General features: G+C 47.2%; 1 protein-coding gene and 1 long non-coding RNA gene across 2 annotated transcripts in view; one reads left to right on the top strand and one right to left on the bottom strand.

The window, feature by feature from the left end:
• nrcama (neuronal cell adhesion molecule a) overlaps positions 1-27,459 on the top strand; it is a 233,674-nt gene that overhangs the window by 168,620 nt on the left and 37,595 nt on the right. The window contains 6 exon segments of the mRNA XM_067999886.1: positions 1,399-1,514; positions 3,952-4,156; positions 7,345-7,467; positions 13,338-13,517; positions 15,940-15,975; positions 23,023-23,139. Coding sequence (XP_067855987.1) covers positions 1,399-1,514; positions 3,952-4,156; positions 7,345-7,467; positions 13,338-13,517; positions 15,940-15,975; positions 23,023-23,139 — 777 coding nt within the window.
• On the bottom strand, positions 23-3,179 carry LOC137334855 (uncharacterized). The gene is made up of 2 exons (XR_010966260.1): positions 3,075-3,179; positions 23-1,339 (listed from the first exon to the last, which is right to left on the bottom strand). It is a non-coding gene; the product is annotated as an uncharacterized lncRNA (long non-coding RNA).

The raw sequence follows: 27,459 nt of genomic DNA, 5'->3' as shown, positions 1-27,459 counted from the left end.
AGATTCACAGTTCAAAGTGAAGTGTTCGAACAACTGAAGTATTTTTAATGGGCACAAAAAGAAAATTATAGGAGTAATTTTGACCTAACTCGCCGGGCGGGATCAGATCATCCGTCTTTTTTTTATAGCGCTCAATTTTACTTTCCTCCTCCAGCCCTGCAAACCTCCGAGATCTCTGCGCTCCTCCGATTCTGGCCTCTTGCACGTCCCCGATTTTTATCGCTCCACCATTGGTGACTGTGCCTTCAGCTGCCTAGGCCCTAAGCTCGCTAAACCCCTCCACCTCTCTATCTCTCTCTACTCCTTTAAGATGTTCCTTAAAACCTATCTCTTTAACCAAGTTTTTGGTCACCAGTCCTGATATCTCCTTATGTGGCTCGGTGTCAAATTTTGTTTGATAACACTCCTGTGAAGTGCCTTGGGAGGTTTTACTACATTAAAGGCGCTACATAAATGTAAGTTGTTGTTGCTGAGGTGTAAAATGGGCAGTCGATCTGATCGCGTCAGTTTCCCACCGGGCGAGTTAGGTTAAAATGACCTCCCATAACGTAATTGTTAAGAATGCAGAGAGAATGGTGAGGGAGACAGTGATGTGAGATTGAGGCCAACAGTACCTCATTAATTAAACAAGCTTCAAGTTTTCAGGGTGGCGTGATGTGAGTTTCTGTTCTGCAGTTCTTGACGGTGAATTACTGATCTGGAGAAGGCCAGCGAGCCAGAAGTCCAGCAAAAGAAGGTAGTTGATTTGAGGGCAACAGACACCTTGAAAAGAGTTGGATCGTTAATCCTGACAAGGTTACGGAGCTATTAGCATCACCGTTTGAATTTTTTGTTCCAGCGAGTTAGAGGAAGGAGCTTTAGTTTCACTGTAGTCGGAAGCTGCTGGTGGAGTTGGGGCAATGGTGCAATCATGAGTAATCAAACATGGATGCAACTTGATGGGCCGAATGGCATTTTTCTCAAAGCTTCTAATATTCTTCTGGAAGCTGGGGTCTTTGGGCAGTTGGACAGAAACAGGGAAGGTTGAAGAGCAAGTCAACCTGGGACATTGTCACACAACATCTGGTGGCCTAGTGCCAGAACAGCATTGGCAAAACCATTGTTTCTTTACAGTCAGTGCCTAAGGGATAAATTTTAGGCCTGTTCTACCTGTGGCCCATTCCTGATTTCATTCATGTGGTCAGTTGGCTCCTGGCTTATTATGGGCTTCCGTTTGCTCAGCCGGCAATGAGTAGGGAGGATTGGGTGATCTGTCTTGTCCTGTTCACCAGGGAGTAACGAATCCTGATGATGATAGGCGAGCATCAATGAGAAGAGAGAAAATGATCAAAACGTGGACCTGCAAAATGTGTAGAAATTATGAGTTATTAGAAAATAATTTGACTGTTTAATTTCCAGTACCAATGTTGGCCCCTAGCAACGTGCGTGTCCATGTTGTCAATAGCACACTGGCAAAGGTGCATTGGGATCCAGTTTCACCGAAAACTGTCCGTGGATTCCTCAAGGGATATAAAGTAAGTGGATCAAATAAACTCTCAGCAAAATAATATTCCTGCCCTAAACTATAGATTAGCAGCCTGTCCGATGGCTCAGCTGGTAAACCCAGCGAGTAGCTGTGCCACACAGACCAGGAAAGGCCTTAGGTTTATTCCCAGCTATGTGCTGAGTTAGCTGGTCTCAGCCAGCACCAAAGCTGGGGCTCCACAGCTAGTGTCCAAGGCCAGGCAAGGGAAAATCAGCCAGGATTCCCACTCCTGATATAAAAACAGCAAATGCTGGAAACACTGAGCATCCTTGGAGAGAGAAACAGAGTTAAAATTTTCACTCGATGACCTTTCATCGGAACTGGAAGATGTTAGAGAGGAACAGCTTTAAGCAAGTGCAGAGCCAGGGGGAGGGGGGCAGGAAAAGAACAATGGGGAAAGGTCAGTGTTTGGGTGGAGGACAGGAGTGATTAAATGACAAAAGTGATGATGGTGCAAGGCAAAAAGAGATGATAATGAGACAAGGATAGGAACAAAAGGGTCGAGATAGAGAGAAACTGTTCCCATTGGCGAAAGGGTCAAGGATCAGAGGACATAGATTTAAGGTGATTGGCAAAAGAGCCAAAGGTGACAAGAGGAAATACATTTTTTACACAGCGAGTGGTTAGGATCTGGAATGCACTGCCCAAGGGAGTGGTGGAGGCAGATTCAATCATGGCCTTCAAAAGGGAACTGGAACTGGATAAGTACTTGAAAGGAAAAAATTTGCAGGGCTACAGGGATAGGGCGGGGGAGTGGGACTAGCTGGATTGCTCTTGCATAAAGCTGGTGCGGACTCGATGGGCCGAATGGCCTCCTTCCGTTCTGTAACCTTTCTCTGATTCTATGAAAAAATGGGTCTAGAGGAGGTGTAAGTAGTTACAGCAGAATAGCAGACGGGGAGGGAAGCATGGAAAATCAGGCAAAGGGGGCAAGCTCCTGTTGCCCGGGAATGTGGTGGATCCCACTCCTGATTGTTGTCTCCTGACTCCTGGTTGAAGTGCACCTGTGTGGACATTGGATGGAGACAGGCTGAGGCCAACACCCACTGCCTGGGCTCACACCGTGGGATCTTTTACGTCCACCTGAGAGGGCAGTAGGAGCCTCAATTTAACATTTAATCTGAAAGACGGTACCTCCGACAGTGCAGCACTCCCTCTGTACTGCACTGAAGAGTCAGCCTAGATTATGTGCTCAAGTATCAGGAATGGGACTTGAACACACAACCTTCTGACTCGGAGGCGAGAGTGCTACCACTGAGCCACAGGCACCAATCATCCAATCCAATAAGGCATCGCATCGCATCCACTTTAAATTGTTCATTAAACGGTCGCCTTTTAAGGTGGAGAAAAAGATCCCAGTTCACTACTCAAAAAGAGCAGTGAGGTCTTCCATTGTCCTGGACAACGTACCTCCTTTAACCAACACCACCTGTTAGCCGATTTTTCCATTACTGTCACAACAAAGGGGTTGTTAATCCTTCAACAATAACTTCCACGTGACTGAGGCATGAGTGGTTATTAAACAACAAGCTTTAATATATTGACTCACATCAGTACAACTGTCTTCAGATTATATTAAATGACAAGCAATCAATACAGCCTGGTTCCCGCAGACTCACGATTGATCAGATCTGACCTCCGTAGGCTGCCTGCAGTTATGGACTTCCAACTGTCCTCTCAAGAGCTCTAACTTTTGGGAGGGAGCATGTCCTATCTTTATACTATTCGGCTGCTTTGTTCTACGTGTAAGCATTTCTGTCTTTATCTCCTAGTTGTTAATTATCCTGCCACATTAGCAACTCAAGATGAGCTGTTTTATGTTGCATAACTGATCACCTCAAGCTACATCTCTGTTGTTAAACAACCAGAGATGAGCCATACCCTGTTAGCATGGCTACCTCATCCCTTATCTCTGCTGCATAAACAGTTTGTTCCTTTCCTGAGTGTAGACCCACTCACTGCCTTGCACGGCTCCACCATATCTATTGTTTACGTAGCCTTTCAATGTTATCAGGTCTTAGGTGTGTGGTCTCTTAGCAACTACTTCCCGTATCTGGTACGGACTATCTCCTGACTCATTTTAGTGCCTCAGCACTCTTGGTTGTTCTGTAAGTTGTCCTTCTCACAGAGACAAAACTCCACCCCCAACAGCATCCGCCCTCTTGTTAAAATGATTGGAGTTATTCAAGTTGACATGTTTAGCTATTTCTTGGTTTAAAACCATATTCTTACACCACCTGAAACAAATCAACTGGTCATTTTATTTGTGGCACCTTGCTGTGCAAAAAATGGCAGCTGCTTCTGCCTGCATAAAAACAGTGACCGCACTTCAGAACTAATTCATTGGGAAGTCTCGAGGGTATGAAAGGCATGATATAAATGCAAGTTAGTCCTTTCTATTACCTGTACTTTTTTTTCACACCCAGATCTACTACTGGAAACAAGGAAGCCTGATCAAACGGGGCAAACGCCACACGGAAATCAAGATTTTGTCCTTCAGTGGAGACAAGAGTCACGGCATGTTGCCAGGGTTGGAACCTTTCAGTGTTTATAAGCTGAACGTTCGAGTCTTCAATGGGAAGGGAGAAGGTCCCCCCAGTGCTGATGTGGTGCTGAAAACGCCTGAAGGTGGTGAGTATCCAATTGCAGTACCCAGCTGATTGAAGCTGTTGTCAAATACACAGCTGGCCCTCTGGCACAGCATTGATGCCCCTTCCTCAAGCTTGCATACAGTCCGTTCACCTCCAGAGCCCGGGTTCAAATCCTGCCCCAAGCAGACGGAATGAAGGACTTCTCTCCCTTCTGGCTGTAAGGGGTTTGGACGGTCTCTTCCCAATTTCTCGTGGGTATGGGTTCACAGCTCAAAATGGCCCCTTTATTTCTAATTTGTTGTCTGGCTGTGGGTGACGCTGGCAAGGCCAGCATTTATTGCCCACCCCTAGTTGCCCTGAGGGTGGTGTCGTGCTTTCTCCTTGAACCATTTCAGCCCTTGTGCTGATACTGCTCCCATGATGGTGTGAGGTAGGGAATTCCAGGGTATTGACCCAACGACAATGAAGGAACGGTGATATAGGTCCAAGTTAAGATGGCCTGTGACTTGGAGGGCAACTCGGAGGTGATGGTGGTCCCTATCTCAGCACTAATTGGAGGAATGTTGGCCGGGACACTGGGAGAACGCTGTGCACTCCTTTAAATAATGCTGTGGCGTCTTTTATATCCATCTAAACCACTGGAAATGGTAGACAGGGCCTCAGTTTAACCTCTCAAAGGATGGCGACATCACCCTCCCATCATGGAATCTTTTCCTATTTATAATAACACCAGTGTTCCGCCTATAACAAAATTCTTGATTGATTATTGTGAACATTTGTCACTTTGGATAAAGATCTGTTCCACATTTACTTCTCACCAATTTCAATGTCCTACTTTGAGTATTTTGAAGTGACAATCTGGGTTTTACTTACGTAGTTAGAGCATTCGCTATTTTATACACTTCAATATGATCTTTCCTTAACCACTGTCAATGCTTTTCTCATAAAATCTTCTAAGAAGGGACTTGACAGCTTCCTGAGGGAGGAGGGCACTCGTCCGTGTTTTGGGGGGAGGGGCGGGTAGTCAAGTCCACCTGAGGATGCGTGATGGGTAACCATGGTTTCCTGGAGCTTGCTTGATTGCCTTAGACAGTCAGGAGGGACTTTCCCCTGAAATTGGCCACAAGGTTTTTTTCCCCTCCACCTTTTTTTTGTCTCCTTCAGGAATTAGCTGTCCTGGCCAACATTCCTCCCTCAGCCAGCACACCAAAAGAAACAGAAGAACTGGTCAACCATCTCCTTGGTGTTTCTGGGCTCTTTCTGTCGCAGAGTGGCTGCCGTGTTTGCATATATAACAAGTCACTGCACTTCAAAGGTGCAAATCATCTTAAGTGGATGCATTGATTGTGATCTTCCAAAATTCCCTGATTCTAGAACAGTCCCTGTGGATTGGAAGGTAGCAAATGTAACACTGCTATTCAAGAAAGGAGGGAGAGAGAAAACAGGGGACTACAGGCCAGTTAGCCTGACATGGGTTGGCACGGGGCATAGGCTGGCATAGGGGTCGTCAGTCATGGGGGGAGGGATCGGGGGTCAGTCACACGGAGGGCTGTCAGGATTGGGGGTCATCGCGGGGGTCAGCAATCATTGGATGGGGATCGGGATCGGGGGTCCGTGATCGTTGGGGGGGGTCCGCGATCGAGGTCGGGGCTCCACAATCGGCGATCGGGATCTGGGGTCCGCGATCGAGGTCGGGGGTCCGCGATCATTGTAGGGTCGCTGCAGGTAGGCTTGTTGAGCCTGGGGGAAGCACTCATGCTCCTCTGGCCCACAAGCTGTGCCAGAAAGGCACCTACCTGTTAGTCTTGGGCCTTATCGCCTCCTTTCACAAGGCGTAAAAGAGAAGGCCCGGGAATCCTGGCCCCCTGGGATTGAAATCGGAAACTGTGGGTAAATCGAGGCCCGAAGCCTCCTTGAAAGGTTTTAATGCCTGACCTGCCTCCTGCGAGCACGTTGGTCGCCCGCCCCTCGTCCCGCCCCGGTGAGAACCGGAAATGGGCGGGTTTGGGGCGGGTCTGAAATGGTTGCGATTTTGTATGCCCCCCTTCCCCAACCCACCCGTTTTTCACTGTTAAAATCGTGAAGTGAGTGGCCACGAAGGTGGCAGATGGAGTATAATGTGGGGAAATGTGAGGTTATTCACTCTGGTAGGAAGAATGGAAAAACAGAATATTTTTAAAACGGTGGGTAACTATTAAATGTTGGTATTCAGAGGGATTTGGGTGTCCTTGTGCATGAAACACAGAGAGCTAACATGCAGGTACAGCAAGCAATTAGGAAGGCAAATGGTATGTTGGCCTTTATTGCAAGGGGGTTGGAGTACAAGAGTAAGGAAGTCTACTGCAATTGTACTGGGCTTTGGAGAGACCACACCTGGAGTACTGTGTACAGTTGTGATCTCCTTACCTAAGGAAGGATATACTTGCCTTAGAGGGGATGCAACGAAGGTTCACTAGATTGATTCCTGGGATGAGAGGGTTGTCCTATGAAGAGAGATTGAGTAGATTGGGCCTATATTCTCTGGAGTTTAGAAGAATGAGAGGTGATCTCATTGAAACGTATAAAATTCTTAGAGGGCTTGACAGGATAGATGCTGAGAGGCTGCTTCCCATGACTGAAAAGTCTCGAACTGGGGGGCATAGTCTCAGGATAAGGGGTCGGCCATTTTGGATTGAGATGAGGAGGCAATTCTTCACTCAGGGGGTTGTGAATCTTTGGAATTCTCTACCTCAGAGGGCTGTGGGTGCTGAGTCGTTGAGTATATTCAAGGCTGAAATCGATAAGATTTTTGGACTCTAAGGGAATCAAGGGATTTGGGGATCGGGCAGGAAAGTGGAGTTGAGGTCAAAGATCAGCCATGATCTGATTGAATGGCGGAGCAGGCTCGAGGGGCCGTATGGCCTACTCCTGCTCCTATTTCTTATGATGTTATGTTTCAGCATGATTAGGCATTATCTAAATGTAAGTTTTACTGTGTGCGAGAGGGGTGGGCTTCAATGGACTGAATGGCCTCTTCCTATGCCAGCCTTTTCTGCTCTTATATTGTCATGTAAGCATTGCATAAACATTTGCAGTAGCATGAAAATGTCTTTCATAACAGATAAATTTGTACAATCCCTAATGTTGATCTTCCTATGTCAGATCTCCTAAAAAAGCACTGAAATACAGTTTACTTGTCCAAATGATATTTATATATATATTAATGTTTGTGCATTTACTTTTTACCAGTGCCCAGCTCTCCAGAATACTTGAAGATTACAAGCCCAACCCTTGACTCTTTGACCCTGCAGTGGGGCCCTCCACTCCACCCGAATGGTATTCTCAAAGGATACACACTCAAATACCAGCCCAGTGAGTATCTATATCGCAGGAGTTGTGGAACCTTTAACTGTCTGCATTAAAACAATAAACATTTTAACAGAGGATATGGTGCACAGATTGAATGAAACCCACTGATACCTCTTGAATTGTATCTGCACTGAGCACCAGTTATTATGCGTTTAACTGAATTGTACACCAATATAATTTCTTTAGTATTATCTAAATCCTCTTCACTCTAAAGTTTCAGCCTCAACCATTCCTGTCCTGTGCCAAAGGTACATTTCCCCAGAAACAGCCACTGCCTCTCTTTTGCTAAAATGTAATATCTCCCGTGGCTTTTCACACGGGGAGTCCAGACCATGTGTCGTCCTCAGATGAAGGAGGATTAGAAAACGGCGCAGAATTAGATCAGGGAACACAGACGTAATTAGGTCACCATTTTAAAGTTGTACATTCTGTCCTTATTTTTAGATGTTTCTATAACAAATTCTTGTGTCCACATTTGTAATGCAAACTGCCTATGTAAACTTTTGACCCTGTAATTATACCCTCCTGCCTGTGATGGTGCAATGCCTCTACTGGCAGTTGTAAACAATTTTACAACACCAAGTTATAGTCCAGCAATTTTATTTTAAATTCACAAGCTTTCGGAGGCTTCCCCCTTCGTCAGGTGAACGATGTGAAAATTCACCTGACGAAGGGGGAAGCCTCCGAAAGCTTGTGAATTTAAAATAAAATTGCTGGACTATAACTTGGTGTTGTAAAATTGTTTACAATTGTCAACCCCAGTCCATCACCGGCATCTCCACATCATGTCTACTGGCAGTGTTACAAGTTAACATAGGCAGTTTATATTTTAAATGTGGACATAAGAATTTATAACGGAAAAAGTCTGCAAAAATTTGTGCAGACTTCAAATTTTTAATATATGGATTGCAGATTGGGTCACTCAAGTTGTATTGGAGGATTAAGTAGTACTGGAAAGAAGGACATCTTGTGGTTTGGAAGCAGGATGATGGGTTCTGAAGTTTAACGTCAATGAAGAGTTTTAGCAGTAGTGCAGAGGGGAGAAATCTTGACATAAATGGCCTAACTTCAAAATTAAACCTTTAGGCAAGCAATATTTTTTTGAATTGTAAACAAAAGAAAGCATAGGTGCTGTAAACAATCTGCCTTTGTCTCTGAGCTAGACTCTGAAGTAAAATAATAAGTTGAAATTTGCTGTGAAACATTTTGATATGAAACTTTTATTCAAGAAGCTTCTTAAATTTATCGTCCAGCTTATTTTAAAATCATTTGGAAAAACATGCTCAAATATTGCTCTAGCCTGAGCAAAGTCACAACATTGCAGTACCCTAAAAAAATTACATTTTCTGTAAGCAATAATCATTTGCAATTCTTAATGTAAACAAAATAAAGTATAGGTGGTGTGATCAGTATCATTCTCGTTTTTTTCTGTCTGTCTGTCTCTCTAACCCCTCTCTCTTACCCTTCTCTCTAACCCCTCTTACCCTTCTCTCTAACCCCTCTCTCTAACCCCTCTCTCTTACCCTACTCTCTCACCCCTCTCTCATACCCCCCTCACCCCTCTCTCATACCCCCCTCACCCCTCTCTCATACCCCCCTCACCCCTCTCTCATACCCCCCTCACCCCTCTCTCATACCCCCCTCACCCCTCTCTCATACCCCCCTCACCCCTCTCTCATACCCCCCTCACCCCTCTCTCATACCCCCCTCACCCCTCTCTCATACCCCCCTCACCCCTCTCTCATACCCCCCTCACCCCTCTCTCATACCCCCTCACCCCTCTCTCATACCCCCTCACCCCTCTCTCATACCCCCTCACCCCTCTCTCATACCCCCCTCACCCCTCTCTCATACCCCCCTCACCCCTCTCTCATACCCCCCTCACCCCTCTCTCATACCCCCTCACCCCTCTCTCATACCCCCCTCACCCCTCTCCCATACCCCCCTCACCCCTCTCTCTTACCCTACTCTCTCACCCCTCTCTCATACCCCCCTCACCCCTCTCTCATACCCCCCTCACCCCTCTCTCATACCCCCTCACCCCTCTCTCATACCCCCCTCACCCCTCTCTCATACCCCCCTCACCCCTCTCTCATACCCCCCTCACCCCTCTCTCATACCCCCTCACCCCTCTCTCATACCCCCCTCACCCCTCTCCCATACCCCTCTCACCCCTCTCTCATACCCCCCTCACCCCTCTCTCATACCCCCCTCACCCCTCTCTCATACCCCCCTCACCCCTCTCTCATACCCCCTCACCCCTCTCTCATACCCCCCTCACCCCTCTCTCATACCCCCCTCACCCCTCTCTCATACCCCCCTCACCCCTCTCTCATACCCCCTCACCCCTCTCTCATACCCCCCTCACCCCTCTCTCATACCCCTCTCACCCATCTCCCATACCCCTCTCACCCCTCTCCCATACCCCTCTCACCCCTCTCCCATACCCCTCTCACCCCTCTCCCATACCCCTCTCACCCCTCTCCCATACCCCTCTCACCCCTCTCCCATACCCCTCTCAACCCTCTCTCATACCTCTCTCTTACCCTCTATTTTAACCTTTTTTTACCCTCTATTCTTTACCTGCTCTCCTTTTCTCCTCTCTCTTATTATCCCCTCTTCCCCCTCCCTCGTCTTCCTCTCTCTTCACTCACTCTTTTCTCCCTCTCTAACCAAGCTAGGCTTTCTCTCAGAAGTAAAATTTACGCAGTTATGCAGTTTACAAACTTTTCAGTAAGTTTTTCTTTGATGTAAGAAAACTAGGGGATAGATTTTACGAATTAGCGTTTCTGGTGCAGAGTTTCGTGCAACAGGAGCACATAGTGAGAATGTGGCTTGGAGTGCACTCTGGCCAGCAGGCCATGAACCAGGCACATTCACCTGCTTGAGTTCCCAATATACGCTCCTGACACAAGAAGCTCAGCACCAGGAACTCCTAATTCATGACATTTACCCCCCAAACGAAAATAAACAGTAAAAACAGTATGTTAGTTTTGCCTTGTTTCACAATAAAAAGCCAAGCCCCTCTTTGGCTGCTTCAGTTGCCTCCTGATTTATGAGGTTGTACGATTGCCAAGAGTGCTGCAGTGATGAGCTTCATTGGCATTCCACACTAGTAGCAAGAGGGACTTGCACTGTGCAGTCTGTTCTAAACAGGCCAAGTGTAACCAGTGTTAATTGTTGGCATTTCGAGCTTTTGCGTCCAAAAATAAATAGACCAAAAATGTCACATTTATTCCTGAAATGACTTCTCGATCCACATTTCAGGGTTGTAATTTATATGTAGGTGACATGTAACTAGTGCATCGGGTGAGATGAGCGTGGTTTGAAGAGAAGGGTCTCCCAGGCTCAGAAGAGACGGTTTTGCTTCAGTTGTTCAATAAGATTAGTTTATGGATTATTTTTGCCATCGCCTGTACAGTCGCTTCAGTTCTGTTGAGCAGTGGAAGTCAATGAAACAAAAGTAAAATATTGCACATGCTGGAAATCTGAAATAAAACCTGAAAATCGCGGAAATAGCGTTCGGGCTCAGAAGCCGGCTCCAACCCGCTGACTTCCGAGTTTCCCAGGGACCCACCTGTGTGCGTGGGCGAGCCGAAAACGGAAGTCCCGCCAGCAATTAAAGCCGGCCGGATGTCAGTTACAGAGCCAAATGTACCTCATTGAGGTACTTAAGGCACTTTACCTGTGACAGATGAAGTAATTAGAATGATTTTTAACTTACCTGGGCGGCTTGCCCACCGCTTCTGATTTACACCTGGTTTCACCAGACATGAAGGGCCGGATCAGGGAACAAGAAACTAAATAAATTAAGTAAAAAACCATAGACGGAAGTGAAAACACAAAATGAACCTTCCTTTGCACCCTGCTCCAATGTCTCCCTCTCTGACATCCCCCTCTTCACCCCCCCCCCCCGATGTCCCTCTCTTCACCCCCCCCCCCCGATGTCCCTCTCTTCACCCGCCCCCGATGTCCCTCTCTTCACCCCCCCCCCCGATGTCCCTCTCTTCACCCCTCCCCCCGATGTCCCTCTCTTCAACCCCCCCCGACGTCCCTCTCTTCACCCCCCCGACGTCCCCGTCTTCACCCCCCCCCCCCGACGTCCCCGTCTTCACCCCCCCCCCGACGTCCCCCTCTTCACCCTCCCGACGTCCCCCTCTTCACCCTCCCGACGTCCCCCTCTTCACCCTCCCGACGTCCCCCTCTTCACCCTCCCGACGTCCCCCTCTTCACCCTCCCGACGTCCCTCTCTTCACCCTCCCGACGTCCCTCTCTTCACCCTCCCGACGTCCCCCTCTTCACCCCCCCGACGTCCCCCTCTTCACCCCCCCGACGTCCCCCTCTTCACCCCCCCGACGTCCCCCTCTTCACCCCCCCGACGTCCCCCTCTTCACCCCCCCGACGTCCCCCTCTTCACCCCCCCGACGTCCCCCTCTTCACCCCCCCGACGTCCCCCTCTTCACCCCCCCGACGTCCCCCTCTTCACCCCCCCGACGTCCCCCTCTTCACCCCCCCGACGTCCCCCTCTTCACCCCCCCCGACGTCCCCCTCTTCACCCCCCCGACGTCCCCCTCTTCACCCCCCCGACGTCCCCCTCTTCACCCCCCCGACGTCCCCCTCTTCACCCCCCCGACGTCCCCCTCTTCACCCTCCCGACGTCCCCCTCTTCACCCCCCCGACGTCCCCCTCTTCACCCCCCCGACGTCCCCCTCTTCACCCCCCCGACGTCCCCCTCTTCACCCCCCCCGACGTCCCCCTCTTCACCCCCCCGACGTCCCCCTCTTCACACCCCCGACGTCCCCCTCTTCACCCCCCCGACGTCCCCCTCTTCACCCCCCCGACGTCCCTCTCTTCACCCCCCCCGACGTCCCTCTCTTCACCCCCCCCCGACGTCCCTCTCTTCACCCCCCCCGACGTCCCTCTCTTCACCCCCCCCCGACGTCCCTCTCTTCACCCCCCCCCGACGTCCCTCTCTTCACCCCCCCCCGACGTCCCTCTCTTCACCCCCCCCCGACGTCCCTCTCTTCACCCCCCCCCGACGTCCCTCTCTTCACCCCCTCCCGACGTCCCCCTCTTCACCCCCCCGACGTCCCCCTCTTCACCCCCCCCGACGTCCCCCTCTTCACCCCCCCCCCGACGTCCCCCTCTTCACCCCCCCCGACGTCCCCCTCTTCACCCCCCCCGACGTCCCCCTCTTCACCCCCCCCGACGTCCCCCTCTTCACCCCCCCCGACGTCCCCCTCTTCACCCCCCCCGACGTCCCCCTCATCACCCCCCCCGACGTCCCCCTCTTCACCCCCCCCGACGTCCCCCTCTTCACCCCCCCCGACGTCCCCCTCTTCACCCCCCCCGACGTCCCCCTCTTCACCCCCCCCCGACGTCCCCCTCTTCACCCCCCCCCCGACGTCCCCCTCTTCACCCCCCCCCGACGTCCCCCTCTTCACCCCCCCGACGTCCCCCTCTTCACCCCCCCGACGTCCTCCTCTTCACCCCCCCGACGTCCCCCTCTTCACCCCCCCCCGACGTCCTCCTCTTCACCCCCCCGACGTCCTCCTCTTCACCCCCCCCGACGTCCCCCTCTTCACCCCCCCCGACGTCCTCCTCTTCACCCCCCCGACGTCCCCCTCTTTACCCCCCCGATCTTCCCCTCCCCCCCTTGATCTTCCCGTCCAGCGCCAGATGACGTCTTGCTCTCTGTTTCTCGCCCCCCCTCCCCGCATCACGTTGCAGCTCCTGACGGCAGCCAGCCTGTCAATCAGGAAACGGTAAGTTTTGTTCATGCGGGTTTGCCACGCGCACCTTCACGCCCCCGCTGCCAACGCGCCACCATTGTAAAATCGAGCCCAAAGATTTATCTGCTCACTGCCTTTCAGTTAACAGTACCCATGAGTTGGGCCCTCCGGTGGAGATTACGATCCCTGCAGAAAATGAAACCAGCTGGACTCTGAAAAACCTAAACTACAGCACCCGCTACAAGTTCTATCTCAACGCCTTCACCAGTGTGGGAGCTGGCAGCAAGTTAACTGAGGAAGCCATTACAGTCATGGATGAAGGTACCGCTGCCTCCAGAAACTGTTCAGTGTTGTTCTCGGCTGTCGTTGCTGACACTTAACACTGCTTTACTAAAATGCTTTAAATGTCTTTGCTCTTTCTTTCTGTTTTTTTTATAAAGAAAGTCTAAGTCCCCCAATGGCTCATTGGTAAGGGCACAGCCTTGTTGTAGTAATGAGACGTATGGACTGGAAGGTCCCGGGTTCGATTCCCAGTCTGACCCAGCAGTAGTTTTCGTGGTTGCCACAATTGGCATCTGGGAAAAATCGTCCAGGGTTTACCCACTCCTGGTCCTTATCCAGGATTCCCCTCCCTGCGGTAGTGTAACTGTGTGGGTGACAGGGTTGGGGGTGGATTGGGGGGTCTCGCTTGTGATGCTACTCGCAGTTGTATCTACTGTCAGGTTAGTGAGTTGGAGCCTCCTGTGCCTAGTGGCATGTGAGGCAACCATTTCTTCCACTGCTCTCTTGTCCAGAACAAGGTATTGACTCTGATCAGAGAATCAACTTGCTTTGTTGGTGGCCGTTCTCCACAATTGATGTTTATATTTGCAAGTCTGTAACAGACTCGTCTCTGGGTTGTTTCCGTAACAAAAGGCATTTTAGCCTGACTCACGACCCCCTTACCAGGAGGACCGCTGGACTGGCCTTTAGTCTGGCTCCTACCTTTTGACCTGTCTGGCTTGGGTGGCCCTATCAGGAGTTATACTCCCACCAGCATGGCTCTCAGGGTCATAGGAGCACGCCATGTCAAGGTGCTGTCCCTTGGGAAGGACATACTGTCAGGACTGACACATGAAGAATGGCCACTCGAGCGAGGTACTTGGGTGCGGGGGTTGGGGGGGGAGGGGTGGGGGGGTGCTGCCGACACCTGTCCCAACAAAACTCAGCACCTCCAGGAGTGGAGGGAACTAAATGGGGAGGGGGAAGAAAAGTCTGAAGTAGTCCAGGTGGTTTGGTAGCTGTTAACAGCGCAGAGCTTGCATCTTGCGCAACCCAGATTATAGCCTGCAGTCCCGAGGCTTCCAGTCACGCAAACTCTCTGCTCCTTCAGCCAGTCAGTCAAGGCATAGCAGGGACAGGAATTGTGGGGAAGTCTATGATGATCACTCAGGTGTAGTGGCAGTTCAAAGAAAAGAGTCAAGGTCCTCCCGGTTGGAGATAGATGGAAAAGGGATCCAAATTTACTAATGTTTTTTCAAAAAAGCACAATCATCTATTTGGAACTTACATTTAATTTGTTTACTGAAAATTGCCTAACACATGTTTCATGTTCATGACTGCTGTTTTTGATCAGTACCAGACTTAAAAGGCTTCTTGTTGATCCTGTGGGTATTTGTATTAAGTTTCTTCTTTACAAAAAGTATTGTGTTTATTTTTTTGCGACATTGACTGGACGATTTTAAGTTTCATTCTGCCAATTGGGGACATTATTGCTCCTGGTTGTCGTGCGCAGCAACATTGAAAGAAAACGCAGAAGCATTTCCTCCGGTCGGTCTCTTCTGTCAAATCACAAATGCCACCCTCCTTTGAAGGGTCTTTAATGATTTCAGTGGAGATTCTGACCAGGAGTAAATCATCTCTCATTTCTCCAAGGCTGTTGCCGCACATGGAGACCACAGGAGATCACTACTATTGTTTCCAATAGGATGATCACAGTTTGGATACAAGGCCCGTGGATAGGAAGCCGTGAAAATTGTACTCTTGCCAGATGTACCTGATTCTGTTGCAAAGATCCTGGTGCGTGCCCAGTAATTAAGTGCTTTAATTAAATCCTGACAAAACTTTCACCCATAAAAATAAAGTAAAACAAGAACACGGTATATTTTTACAAATCGCCAGTCTATGCAGGAGGTCTCCTGGCCCTTGATGTCTTGGTCAAACCTCCCATCTGTATCATTCCGTTGCCTTACCTGGGGCAGTGCAGTCGAAAGAATCACTTGCAGCGTGTCTTATAACACTTACTGGCGACACTTACCATTTAAGTTGAAACCGTCATGTGTGGGGAAACAAGCTTCTCCTCCCAGCCCTGAAATTACACCGTGGGGTAGGAGTGTGCAGACACCGAATGGTTTTGCTTTTGCTTTCAATGAGGTGTAGCTTCCACTAAAGTAGAGGAATTTCAGACGAACAAGTTGGGGTAGAAATCGGTCTTGGGCAATATTGCTAAACGGGCGGTATCAGATCAGGCCAACGTGATAGACCGCCCGTTTCGCCCAAGACAGGTTTCCACCCCGCAGTGTTTGCACGCTGTTTGCCCACTGTGTCATAGCTTTAAAAAATCTGCTCAATTCACAAGCGGTATGAGTGTGTTTTAATATTTGTCCTTTTTTTTGCGCGTATCTCTGGTGTGCTCCTAATTATACAGTTTCTGGTTTTTCTGTGATTCTCTTCCCCCACTTCTCTCTCTCTCTCTGATTATTAGCAGTGATTCACCAAACCGCACCAGGGGCGGGCAAAGGTAACCTGCATGGTTTTGAGTTTGTGGTTGTTTGCCGTGCGTTGGGTCTTTGAGTTGCAACTGTTTGGGGTGCACTAGTCGGGTGGAGTCACAGCTGACGGCTCTTTACTTCTTTTTATATATGTATATATATATATGTATTGCATATATACAACTGTTTGTACACGGCAGAGTCTGTAGGCAAAGATAACTTCATGGATTGCATCAAATGGGCTGGCTTGGAGGTGCTGGCCGCTCTTGATCGATAGCACAGCACTCTTCCGAATTTGTGCTGCCTAGCTGTTTATTATTAACTGCACTTTTCTTAGATTAACAGCGAATGCCATAACCCTTGAGCGTGCATGAGCTGTCGGTTGTGCCTGAGATTTTAACAGGCCCAATTTCTAACAATAGTTTTGTTCCTTTTTTTTTCCTCTTCAAATAAATGATTCTATTTTAGGGTGAGACTCTTTTCACCCTTTCTGCATGAAGCTGTGTCCCTGGCTGAGAAGGTTGGGCTGTCAATCTGGGAGATGTTGGGTCCAAGGTGGACGGTCTCTGCAATTTTTCTTTCCTTCCCTCTCTGTTGGGTGGTGCCGAGCATAGCCCCTCCCCACAAAGACACAACTTTTAAGACTTGGCACTCAGTATGTGCAGGGTTTCCAACTCTCCAGGATTGTCCTGGAGTCTCCAGGAATTAAAGATTAATTTCCTAGACACTGCGGCCAGCAACCCAGGAGAAAAATCATAGGGGTTTAAAAAAAATGGTGTTTTTAATTTTATTAGTCGTGAAAAAGGCGGTTTGACTGGGTGAGGTGGGAGGTCACGTGATGAAACCTTCAGGGATACATCCAGCCAGAGTTGGCAACCCTACGTATGTGAAGGATTGTGGAGTGAAACCTACCCCTGTTCCCCGACATGGCTCATTGGTGCGCCCAAATGGTGCATTCTGCCTAGTTCCTATTGTTTCCCAAGTGTTTACTGTCTCTCCCTCTAAGTTTCTGAATTATTATACTATTGCATTTTACTGTACTTTCCCTCTGTCTCACCTGTTCTCTTTCTTCCTTCCTTTGCTGCGCCAGGAATATCTGCAACGCCTCCGTTACTGAAAACAGATATAATAATCTCTGTTGATAAAAAAATGAAGGGTATAGTCTCTCTTGTGAATATAACTTCATTACTGCTTCGCCTGTGAATACAACTTCAGTATTGCTTACCTTTTTGCATCATCACAATGTTGTGTGGCCTACAAGCTGGCTATTGTATGTTGATGACTATTAGGGATGAGCAGTCTTTGTTTAGATATTTGGTTTGAATTGAAGCAATTCAAACGAATTAAACATGGGGCCTAATCTTGCTGTCCTCTCTTCCACACTCCAACTCACCCTGAGCCACCGATAATCATGCCAAGGTGGCCCCCCCTTTCTCTCAAGCAGTTAATCTGTTTCAACCTAACTCTTTTACCCCCGTACTAACTCCAAATAAGCATCTAGTTCAATTCTATGCTCCGCCCCAGACCTACTTGCATTTATAAGCTCTCTGCCCCCTGGATATTCGAGGCTTCTAAGCAGGAATCTAATAGAAAGTGTTCAAAATTTTGAAACAGTTTGAGAGGATAAATTGTGAAAGATTATTTCCATTGGCCGAGACTCAGGATTATTTCTACAAGCGTGAAAGGGAGATGTTAAGAGGATTTTCTTCCTGCAAAGGCGTTACCACAGATATCTTTAGAAATCTAGACTTTCAAAACAATTAAGGGACATTGAGATAAGTATTTGATGAAGAAAGATTGTAAAGAGCAGAGAAAATGGGATTAGCCTGGATAGCTCAGGTGGAGGAAGCTAGCACTGGCTAAGGCATGATGGCTGAAAGGCTTCTTTCTATGTGGAAATTTCTAGAAGTAGATTGTGGCGACGATGAAGAAATCCATAAAATCTCATGAGCCGGCACAATATTCAGTGGAAAATGGGGGTACAAGCATGGTCGTCCAATGTGTCAGTATACTGTCATATCACACCACACAGTAGTTTGAGAGTGCTGTTCTGTATTTATCGATATTGAGGTGGGCAGGTGTCCATATGTCTACTGAACCATTCAGGAAAACACCAAGCTAGACAGATTGGATGCAGGGAGGATGTTTCCCCTGTCTGGGGGAGTCCAGAACGAGGGGTCACAGCCTCAGGATACGGGGTAGGACATTTAGGACTGAGATGAGGAGAAATTTATTCACTCAGAGGGTGGTGAACCTTTGGAATTCTCTACCACAGAAGGCTGTGGAGGCCAAGTCACTAAATATATTTAGGAAGGAGCTAGATAGATTTCTAGACACAAAAGGCATCAAGGGGTATGGGGAGAGAGCGGGAATATGGTATTGAGATAGAGGATCAGCCATGATCATATTGAATGGTGGAGCAGGCTCGAAGGGCCGAATGGCCTACTCCTGCTCCTATTTTCTATGTTTCTAAGCAAAGGGGAGGAAGTCTACCCCAGCACAGTCACAGCTTATGACCACCATTGGCAGAGACCTAAGAATAGGTTGCCCGGATACTTATTTGGCCAGTGTTATGTGTCATGGGTGGAGGGGGGAGGAGAGCAATAAGAGAAGAGTAGACAAAGTTGGTGAAGCGAGTTAAAAAGAAATGGCAAAACCCCAAGTGAGTTTTGCTTAAAAAGTGTAATGACAGATTTGGTTGTCATGGTTTTCTGGTCCTGATTTCTGCTCATCCCAAAGATGTCTTTCAACAAGAAAGCCTTAGCAATTTTTGACAGTATTTAGTTCCATCATGCAGTGGATCTAATATTTCTGTGTTCTATTACTGTGTATTTGGAAAAATACAATATTAGGAATGATTGAAGAATAGTGTAACTGAAGTCCATATACCAAGCTGACATTAGTGAAATGATAATCTTTCCTTATCCATGTATGCCTGGTTTCTGAAATGGAACCGCTTTAGTAGCGTTCTTACCATAGAATACAGCACACATGCAAATATAACCAGAGTGAGTGGTTACACAACAGGAAATTATGATACGCTGGTTTTATTCCAGATAGTCCAAAGATACATGCTCACTTGTGAGCTATGGAGGATGTGGATCCAGGTCCCACTCTTGGATGATCTCCTGATTCACATGTGACGAATTTGAGAGTGAGCCGTCAGACAAATCCTCCGTGAATTTTGAAGTGAATGTGTCACCCTTATAGAAATATTTGCGTCTTCTTTATCTTGGCATGACCCAGGTCATTGGCATCCAAGAATAGTCAGTACAACCCCACTAAAATGGGGCTTAATAATCCCTTTCAAAGCTATCCTCCACCCAGGAGAGGAGGCTGGGATTTCCACAGATTCCCATTGTGTATTCCATTTGTACAACACCATTCAGTTAATCTTAGTTTTAAAGTGGTGAGATCTTTCTCCTCTTGAGACAATTGGGACAGTTTACTTCTGGCTTTGCGGATATTGTGCCAAAAGTCCCAACTCAAGCTGTCTATGTAGATCTAGCATCCGATGAGGAATAGTAGATGGCTTTGAGAGACAATTGGATACATTTCTGGAGAGGGAAGAGATTAAGTGACATGGTGGGAGTGATTTCTGAAAAAGGGACAGGCTTTGTTGGGCCTAATAGCCTTTTCTTGTTAACTTAAAAACTCTTATGTTCTTATGCCACCTAATAATTATTCTCGCATTAATCAGAGAGAAAGGAAAGCTTCCACATTTTAGGGGATTAAGGGGGCAGTAGGTGTTGTTTGAAATATAATTCTGAAATGGTGGTATGGTAGTGCTATGGAACGTCTTAAAGTGAGAACATTATTAACAGAAGAAGGGGTGTGCAACAAAGAAAAAAAATTCAGATAAATGCTAGAATTCTGATTTTAAAAACAAAATAAATGGTGTAAATACACAATGGATAAGCCAGCATCTGAAAGGTCGCCATCAGAACTGGGTGAGGCTGCTGAGAATTAGGTGAGACCCTCCATCAGAGGCCATGCAGGGAATTTGAAAACCAGGTTGAGAATTTTAAAATTGAGGAGATGCCGGATCAGGAGCCAATGTAGGTCAGCGAGCACAGGGGTGATGGGTGAACGGGACTGGGTGCAAGTTAGGATACGGGCAGCAGAATTTTGGATGAGCTCAAGTTTATGGAGGGTGGGAGGCCAGCCAGGAGAGCATTGGAATAGTCAAGTCTAGAGGTAACAAAGGCATGGATGAGGGTTTCAGCAGCGGATGAGCTGAGGCAGGGACAGAGACTGGTAATGTTACGGAGGTGGAAGTAGGCGTAGGAGCGCATATGAGTTTGGAAGCTCATCTCAGGGTCAAATAGGATGCTAAGGTTGCGATTGATCTGGTTCAGCCTCGGGCACTGGCCAGGGAGAGGGATCGAGTCAGTGGCTAGGGATTGGAATTTGTGGCGGGGACTGAAGACAATGGCTTTGGTCTTCCGAATATTTAGTTGGATGAAATTTCTGCTCATCCAGTACTGGATGTCAGGCAAGTAACATGACAAATCAGAGGCAGTGGAGAGGTGATGAGGTAGAGCTAGGTGTCGTCAATGTACATGTGGAACCTGACGTTGTGTTTTCGGATGATGTCGCCGTGCAACAGCATGTAGATGAGAAAAAGGAGGGGACCAAGGATAGATTCTTGGGGGACTCCAGACAACTGAAGGGCACATAGCCCTTGTCACAATTTGTCCTGCTGTACTCAATAATTACCGTATGGCACTCAATAATTTGAGCATGTTGTATAAATATCAAACTAAGAGTCAGAAGCAAGATACACCAATCACCTATGAAGCTCAAGAAACAAACCATCACTTTCTTACCTAGAACCTTTAAACTCTGTCAGTGGTGCTGATTTTTACAAAATACGATGGATAGGAGAGCTTTGTTGCTCCACTTTCAATATGCTGCTTAATGTATTCATTTGATAACTTATACAGACAGGTTTAAGAGTTGTCCCAATGGCATCACGAAATGTAGTACTGAGCCATGCAGACCAGAAGGTCGCAGGTTCAGACCTGAAGCAAATCAGCCAAGGTTCCTGTTGGAAAATGCCCTGTGTGGGCATGGGGTGCAGTCGACGTTGGCCTCAGCTGTGACACCCTGCACAGATAGCCTGGCAACTCTCACCTTCTAGGCTCACAAATGAATTAACAGCCACTTGGGTGAGCTGCCACGGGCTCAAGCAACCATTCACCCTCATGGTGGAAAAGAGCTGTTAAAAGGGATCTCCAGGAAAACCACTTGTTAGTAATGGCTGACACCTGCTGGTGCACAGCTGTAATGGCTGACACCTGCTGGTGCACAGCTGTAATGGCTGACAACTGCTGGTTCACAGCTCTGCCTGATATTATAGGTAAACATTTTGCTTCTTGAAACCAGTGGCCAGGTGTCATATTCTGATGTGTCAGGGTGTAATCTGTGATCACGCTGACTGCCCATTGACTGTACTACCTCTCGAAATGTTATTTAGCATCACTACATGCAATGGGAAACAACAGTATTGATATTAGAAAGCAGCTGCTGGGGTTAAGATTTTCTTGTCTGCTCTAGAGAGGGATGGCCAATACTAAATGCTAATGGATATGGTAGCGTAGTGGTCATATCACCAGACTAGTAATCCAGAGAAGGTGAGTTCAAGTCCCACCATGACAGTTTGACAATTTTAAATTGAGTTCAAAAAAAATCCGGAAATAAAAAACTGTTGGATTGTTGTGAAAACCCGACTGATTCACTAATGTCCCTTAGGGAAGGAAACCTGCTGCCCTCACCCGGTCTGGCCTCTGAAGTGGCCGAGAAACCCCTCAGATGAAAAAGGCCCATCACCTTCTGAGCACATCAAAGGATGGGCAATAAATGCCAGTGATGCCTATATCCCACAATTTTTTTTTAAATTGCTAAAACTCTTGTCCCGATATTGCTTCCTTATTTTTGCAGTATAAATATTTTAAACTTGGGCAGTGTGCAAGAGAGGACTGGTAGAATGAAAGTCTCCTCTCTCTGCCAGCTTTAAGAATCTTCCCTGAAATTACTTTGGGCAGCTCAGTCCCTGGCGGGCATGGGCCCACAGTGCAAAAAGCTGCCCACATTTCAGCACAAATTGGCATTCTCGGTCAGAGAGGCCACAATGTGGAAAATGGAAAAAAATTCACACTAAGCTCATTTCGTTTCCACATTCAGGTAAAAGCACTTTGGGCAGAGTAGAGTGAGCTTTACTCTGAGCCTCATCGTCTTTAATACCTGACTTGGGAGCACATTCAGTGCTGATACTGGATGCACTTGGACATTTGCTCCATTTCAATTCTGAGTCATAGCTGTATAATATGGAGTCTGAGAATGTCTTCCTTCCGAATAGCAATGTGACTGTGGACTCAACCTAACTGTTACAAGTTTGCACTGTACAGTTTTAGCTGAGTGGCCACTGTGTGTATGTATATCTCACACACACACACACACACACACACACACACACACACACGAGTCAAGTAGGGAGCAATCCATGGAGCAGAAAATTATTGCCTGCACTTACAAAACCACAGAGCAAGTGCAGACAGCATGGACCTCAATAAAGCAGGTTCTGTCCCAACAGGAGTTAGCACAAACTGAGCACAAACCCAATGTACTTTGAATTTGTGCAAACTCAATTTAAAAGGCTGAAGAATTGCCCAGGTACTGTATAGTCAAGTGTTGCGTGCTGAATAATTTCCTGGGCTTTAACTTCCTCTGGTTAGAAGAAGCAGTGCACAGTGCACATTTAATGTGTTTGTACGGAATTCCTTCCTCCACTATTTTAACAGTGATGTTACTTAATGCTTTTTTTAGTTGAAATGGACTTACGCCTCCATTAAAATAGAGGAGAGAATTTCATAGGAATCCATTAAACGTTTGGACACTAGTCACCCATGGCTTAACTTCAAGGCCAAAGACATTTTACCCAGTGACCTAGTGAAGAGGAAATTGAACCCCTTGATCTCCACACTGCTTTTATTTTTTGATGTATTTTTTAATGTATTTGGTACTGTATTTTTTTTCACGTGACTTTCTCTCTCTCTCTTCTGTTACCTACTTAGTCCGGGTCCTTCGTCCAGTAATTACGAACATTACCTCATCTGCAACCCATGCAAATATCAGTTGGGAGTTTGACCGAATGGATATGCACTTTTATGTTGAATATGAGATAGCTGACAGTAAGAGCTCAATTCATTGGATTCAACGTTTTTTAATCTAGAAAGTTCCATTGTACGCTGAAAGGGTACTTGGTTCATTTTCGTTTCAACCAACTGGTTGTTGTGTCATCTCGGAAATCAGCCCCTCAGTGCCAGTAAAAGAGATTCAGTGTCAGCAGCTCACCTACTCGTTCTGATTATCTCCAGTCAGGTGAACCCCTGATCCCATTATTACAAACCTATCAGGATCGGGGTTTGTTTTATCGAAGTTTGATCTCGTCAAGTGTTGTCACTACAACAGGACCTCAGCCAGGATTAAGGGAAAAGTACCTCGAGGTTTGCAATGCAGTCCATCGGAGGGGACATTGAGATAGGTATGACTATAAGAAGGAGTCATTTGATTGGGTAATCTGGCAAGTCTCAGACCGCAGTTATACTGCAGCTGCCGATCTGACGCTGGTCCTAGTGACTGCAAAACACATTTCGCAGACCCTCGGTGTACTCTGACTGACCTCAGTATGACCATCGCCCAGTGCACCAAGGGCAGAGTTTGGACATACCCGCATAGCTTCACACTCTCTGAACATTTCAAAGTCTCAACATGAAGCTTTAAAAGCTCTTCGAAGGTCCCGTGGACTGTCCAGGCATTTCTAAGATGCAGCTCGCACTGGACTGCAGTCATATAACAGCTAGTGCAAACTTAAAGTGGTGTTAGACGGAAAGACCTAGCACCACTCGGTTTTAGTGTACTCGGGCGTTCAATCAGAATCTGATACATGGATTTTACTGCCACCATTTCATGTTAATACACATCCAAAATCACTCTGCATCAAAGTGAAGGTAAAGGAAAACTGCTCACTCGCGTAGTTTGCTATTCTCAGCCCTTCATAGAATATTTGAATATTCACTAATGCCCTTTAGAGAAGGAAATCTACCTGCCTCACCCGGTCCGGCCTATACGTGACTCCAATCCCACACCAACATGGTTAACTCTTAACTGCCCTCAAATGTGGCCTAGCGAACCACTCAATTATATCAAATCACGTACTGCAGCGGTTCAAGAAGGCGGCCCACCGGCAACTTCTCACGGCAACTAGGGATGGGCAATAAATGCTGGCCTTGCCAGTGACACTCATATCCCTAGAATGAACATTTTAAAAAAAGAATTCTCAGATTCAGTTCCTGAGGAACTGTAGCTCTGAAATTATGTTAATCACACAAAACCTTCCTGATTCTTTCATCAACTTCTGGGACCTCAAAGATGTGGAGCTCCTCACTCCCCAATCTTCCCTTTCTCCAACAACATACAACAACAACTTTCATTTGAGCAGCACTTTTCACATGCAGGAGACATCTTGGAGCGCTTTATAATACGGAAAACTTTCACCTTGGTTCCTCAGTAAATAAATAATATAATGACAGTCAACCATAGTGGCTGTGATGTCCCTAAATACTGATGTAAATTGTGTGTAGCCCAAAGGAAGGTAGACAACTTCTTCAAGGCACTTTGTTGGATTGTGACCTATCCCCATCGCACTCAAATTTCAATTAAGAAATAATATTTACAAATTGTCCTTGTTTCTTAATCTCCCCATGGCCTTGCCCTACCCTACCGTAGTGATCTCCATACCGCCCCCCCGCCTTCCATTCCTGCATGCATCCTATGTAGTAGTCTCGTTACGTGATACAATATTTATACAACTTGTAGATTCAGCCAGCTAGAATGTACCAGTGACTCCCTTGCTTGTACACTACATTCAATTCTACTGTCATCTTCACTCCTGTGCAGTTCTGTTTTTATCTTTGTGACTGCCTCCCTCTTGTTTGTTATTTGACTGGATTGCTTGTATGCTCCTGCCTTCTTTGCTCTTGTGCATTACATAGTGAGTCACAGTCATATAAATATTGTATCACACCAGCGGCTGTGGGGCAACTTCTATCTAAGCGTCCAATCGATTAAAGATGGTCAGAGCCAGCCAGAGCACAACACCTATCTGGTCCAGTCATCCAGATCTCAAGACTTGCAGACACAGTCACAGCAGTGCCGATGGGGAAGTGTCAGCGGTTCATTGAGAAGGGCAGCCAGTACACATATTGACTAGACAGTGTGTGATCTAAGATGATGGGACACATGCACCGATATCAACACCATCCCTTGCAAGATGCTGGCATCCAGCTCACTGGCAGTTTGAATTATTTTTAGGAGGTATAATGTATTTGAAATGATGATTGTTTCAGTAACTCAGACAGTGGATCGAATTACAAAACCTTGTCTGAGCAACCTGCTAGGACCTTGGGTTCTATAATTGGCGCATTGTTCTGGATTAACAAGCATTTTACTGGCATTTACGCTTTTCGAGATGACACAATCACTCCCCGTCCTTTGTTAGTCTGTTTAGTGACTGTATGCTGAGCATCAGTGAAGTGATATATTTCTGCTAGGTGGAATGTAGAGCATCACCCATCTCTATCCATTCTATTTGCTCCTGCTTATTGAACCGTGCAAGTTATAAATTCCTGTTAAGCAAATGCTCCTTTTTGCCCAAGCGACATATTTCTTCCACCCAAGTCACAGACAAACCTTCTGTTTGAAGCTTCTAACCATTTTTGCCATCTATTGACCTACAAATTAGAACTAATAGCAAATTACAAAGACATTTGGGCTCCATTGTTGATTTGGGGCCTAGTACTGTTTGCCCATGAGCAGCTGTGTTTTCCCCCCTCAGATTGTAGACCTCTATAAGATAGTTAACGGCACAGGGAAGGTATATTTGGACCACTACTCGAGGGTAAAGTGAGACAAGATGCCACAGGTTCAAACTGGTGAAAGGCAAATTTAGGCCTGATGCCAGAAACAAAACAAGTCATTCACATGTAAAATGGATCTTTTGAGTCATGTCGTGGAGACAAAAATCTTGGAGTCATTTAAGAAACAGTTGGATGCCAAGTTGGGGCAATTGTGTCTCTTCCTCATGATCAGTCACAGGGGGCATTTGTAGAAGTCTAGGAGAAAGCCGGCCACTGACCCTTTATGATTGGAATAAAAACAGAACATGCTGGAAGTACAGCAATAGAGAAGAGAAAATATGGACTGATGTTTTGTAAATGGGCTCATTTGCCCATTGTTGATTCAGGGCCAAATACCGTTTGCCTATGAACAGCTGAGTTTTGCCCCCAAGATTATAAGAACTGGTTAGCTGAAAGATAGGCCAGCCCCTGTGTAGGACGGAACAAAATGAAGAAGGGAGGGGAGAACACCGGGTAACGATCAAGTGTCAGCTTTGTTTTAAGTGTTGTTACATCTTGTGAATAGAATATGGCCAGGACCACTGGTTTGAAGTAACTCAACATTCTGTTTTTGTTCCATGTGATTTTTGCCACCGTTTTGGGGATCCCGTCCATTTTTCTGTGAAAACTATAAATTGGCAGCCTCGGTCGTGATTGCCATGTGATCCAGGGATAGCTAGAGGGGTGCAATTTAGGGAAATATGAAATAATGCACAGAGAGACACTTTAGAAGAAAAATAGCTTTGACATGGGGGGATTAGGGGTTGATCACACCTTGGGCACCACCTGAAATGGCCACTACTGCTCGATTCCTGTGCACTCAGACTTTGGCCTCTCACTTCACCGCATATGTAGTGAAAATGCCACCATTTAGCATGTATGTCCGCCCTTAATTGGATCCCTGTGTCTGCACTTAGATGGAGCAAATTGGAGCCTTTTTATAATTTTGCAACGTATTCTCTGCGTGAGATATTTGGCCAGGCACACCCATTCTACCCTGAGCTCTTGATATTTGTCATCATTGTAGCAAAGGAGTTGTTTTCTGAGCAGGAATTGACTGCGCCTATGTTTTCGCACCTGTTTCACCTGGCCCTTTGAGTACTGTACAAGTGGGGAGCAGCATGCTCTGGGTGGGGTTGCTTGAGTCGTGTATCCTGGTGATGACTCCCTACAAGTTTCAACTCGAGGGACCTCACCTGGAAGCTTTCCCGATGGCCTCGTGGGTGAATATATCAAGTTAAGTCCCACGTTTGATTCCTGCAGCAATCCAGCTTTAGCTAATCTCAGCTGGTACAACGGTGGGGGAACTACCATCAGTCTCGTCGCACCCCCTCTCCTGGTCCTGGGCTAGGGAAGGCAAAAAATCAGCAAAGGTTCCCATTCCCTAGTAGCTGGCGCAGTGACTCCTTGTTGGGAAAATGCAGATGCACAGATACGGGTTTGGGCTTGGCGGTGATGCTGCCTGTGGCCGAACAGCCCATCGGCACTAGCAGTCGGTGAAGAATGGCCACTGTAGAGCTGCCAGCATGAGTCTGGAAGAGGACGGAGAGAGGC

Source organism: Heptranchias perlo, chromosome 18 (assembly GCF_035084215.1).
Source record: "Heptranchias perlo isolate sHepPer1 chromosome 18, sHepPer1.hap1, whole genome shotgun sequence".
In the NCBI taxonomy this organism is placed as follows: Eukaryota; Metazoa; Chordata; class Chondrichthyes; order Hexanchiformes; family Hexanchidae; genus Heptranchias; species Heptranchias perlo.
Note: the sequence above shows the minus strand (reverse complement) of the source record. Positions and strands in the feature narration are given on the sequence as shown.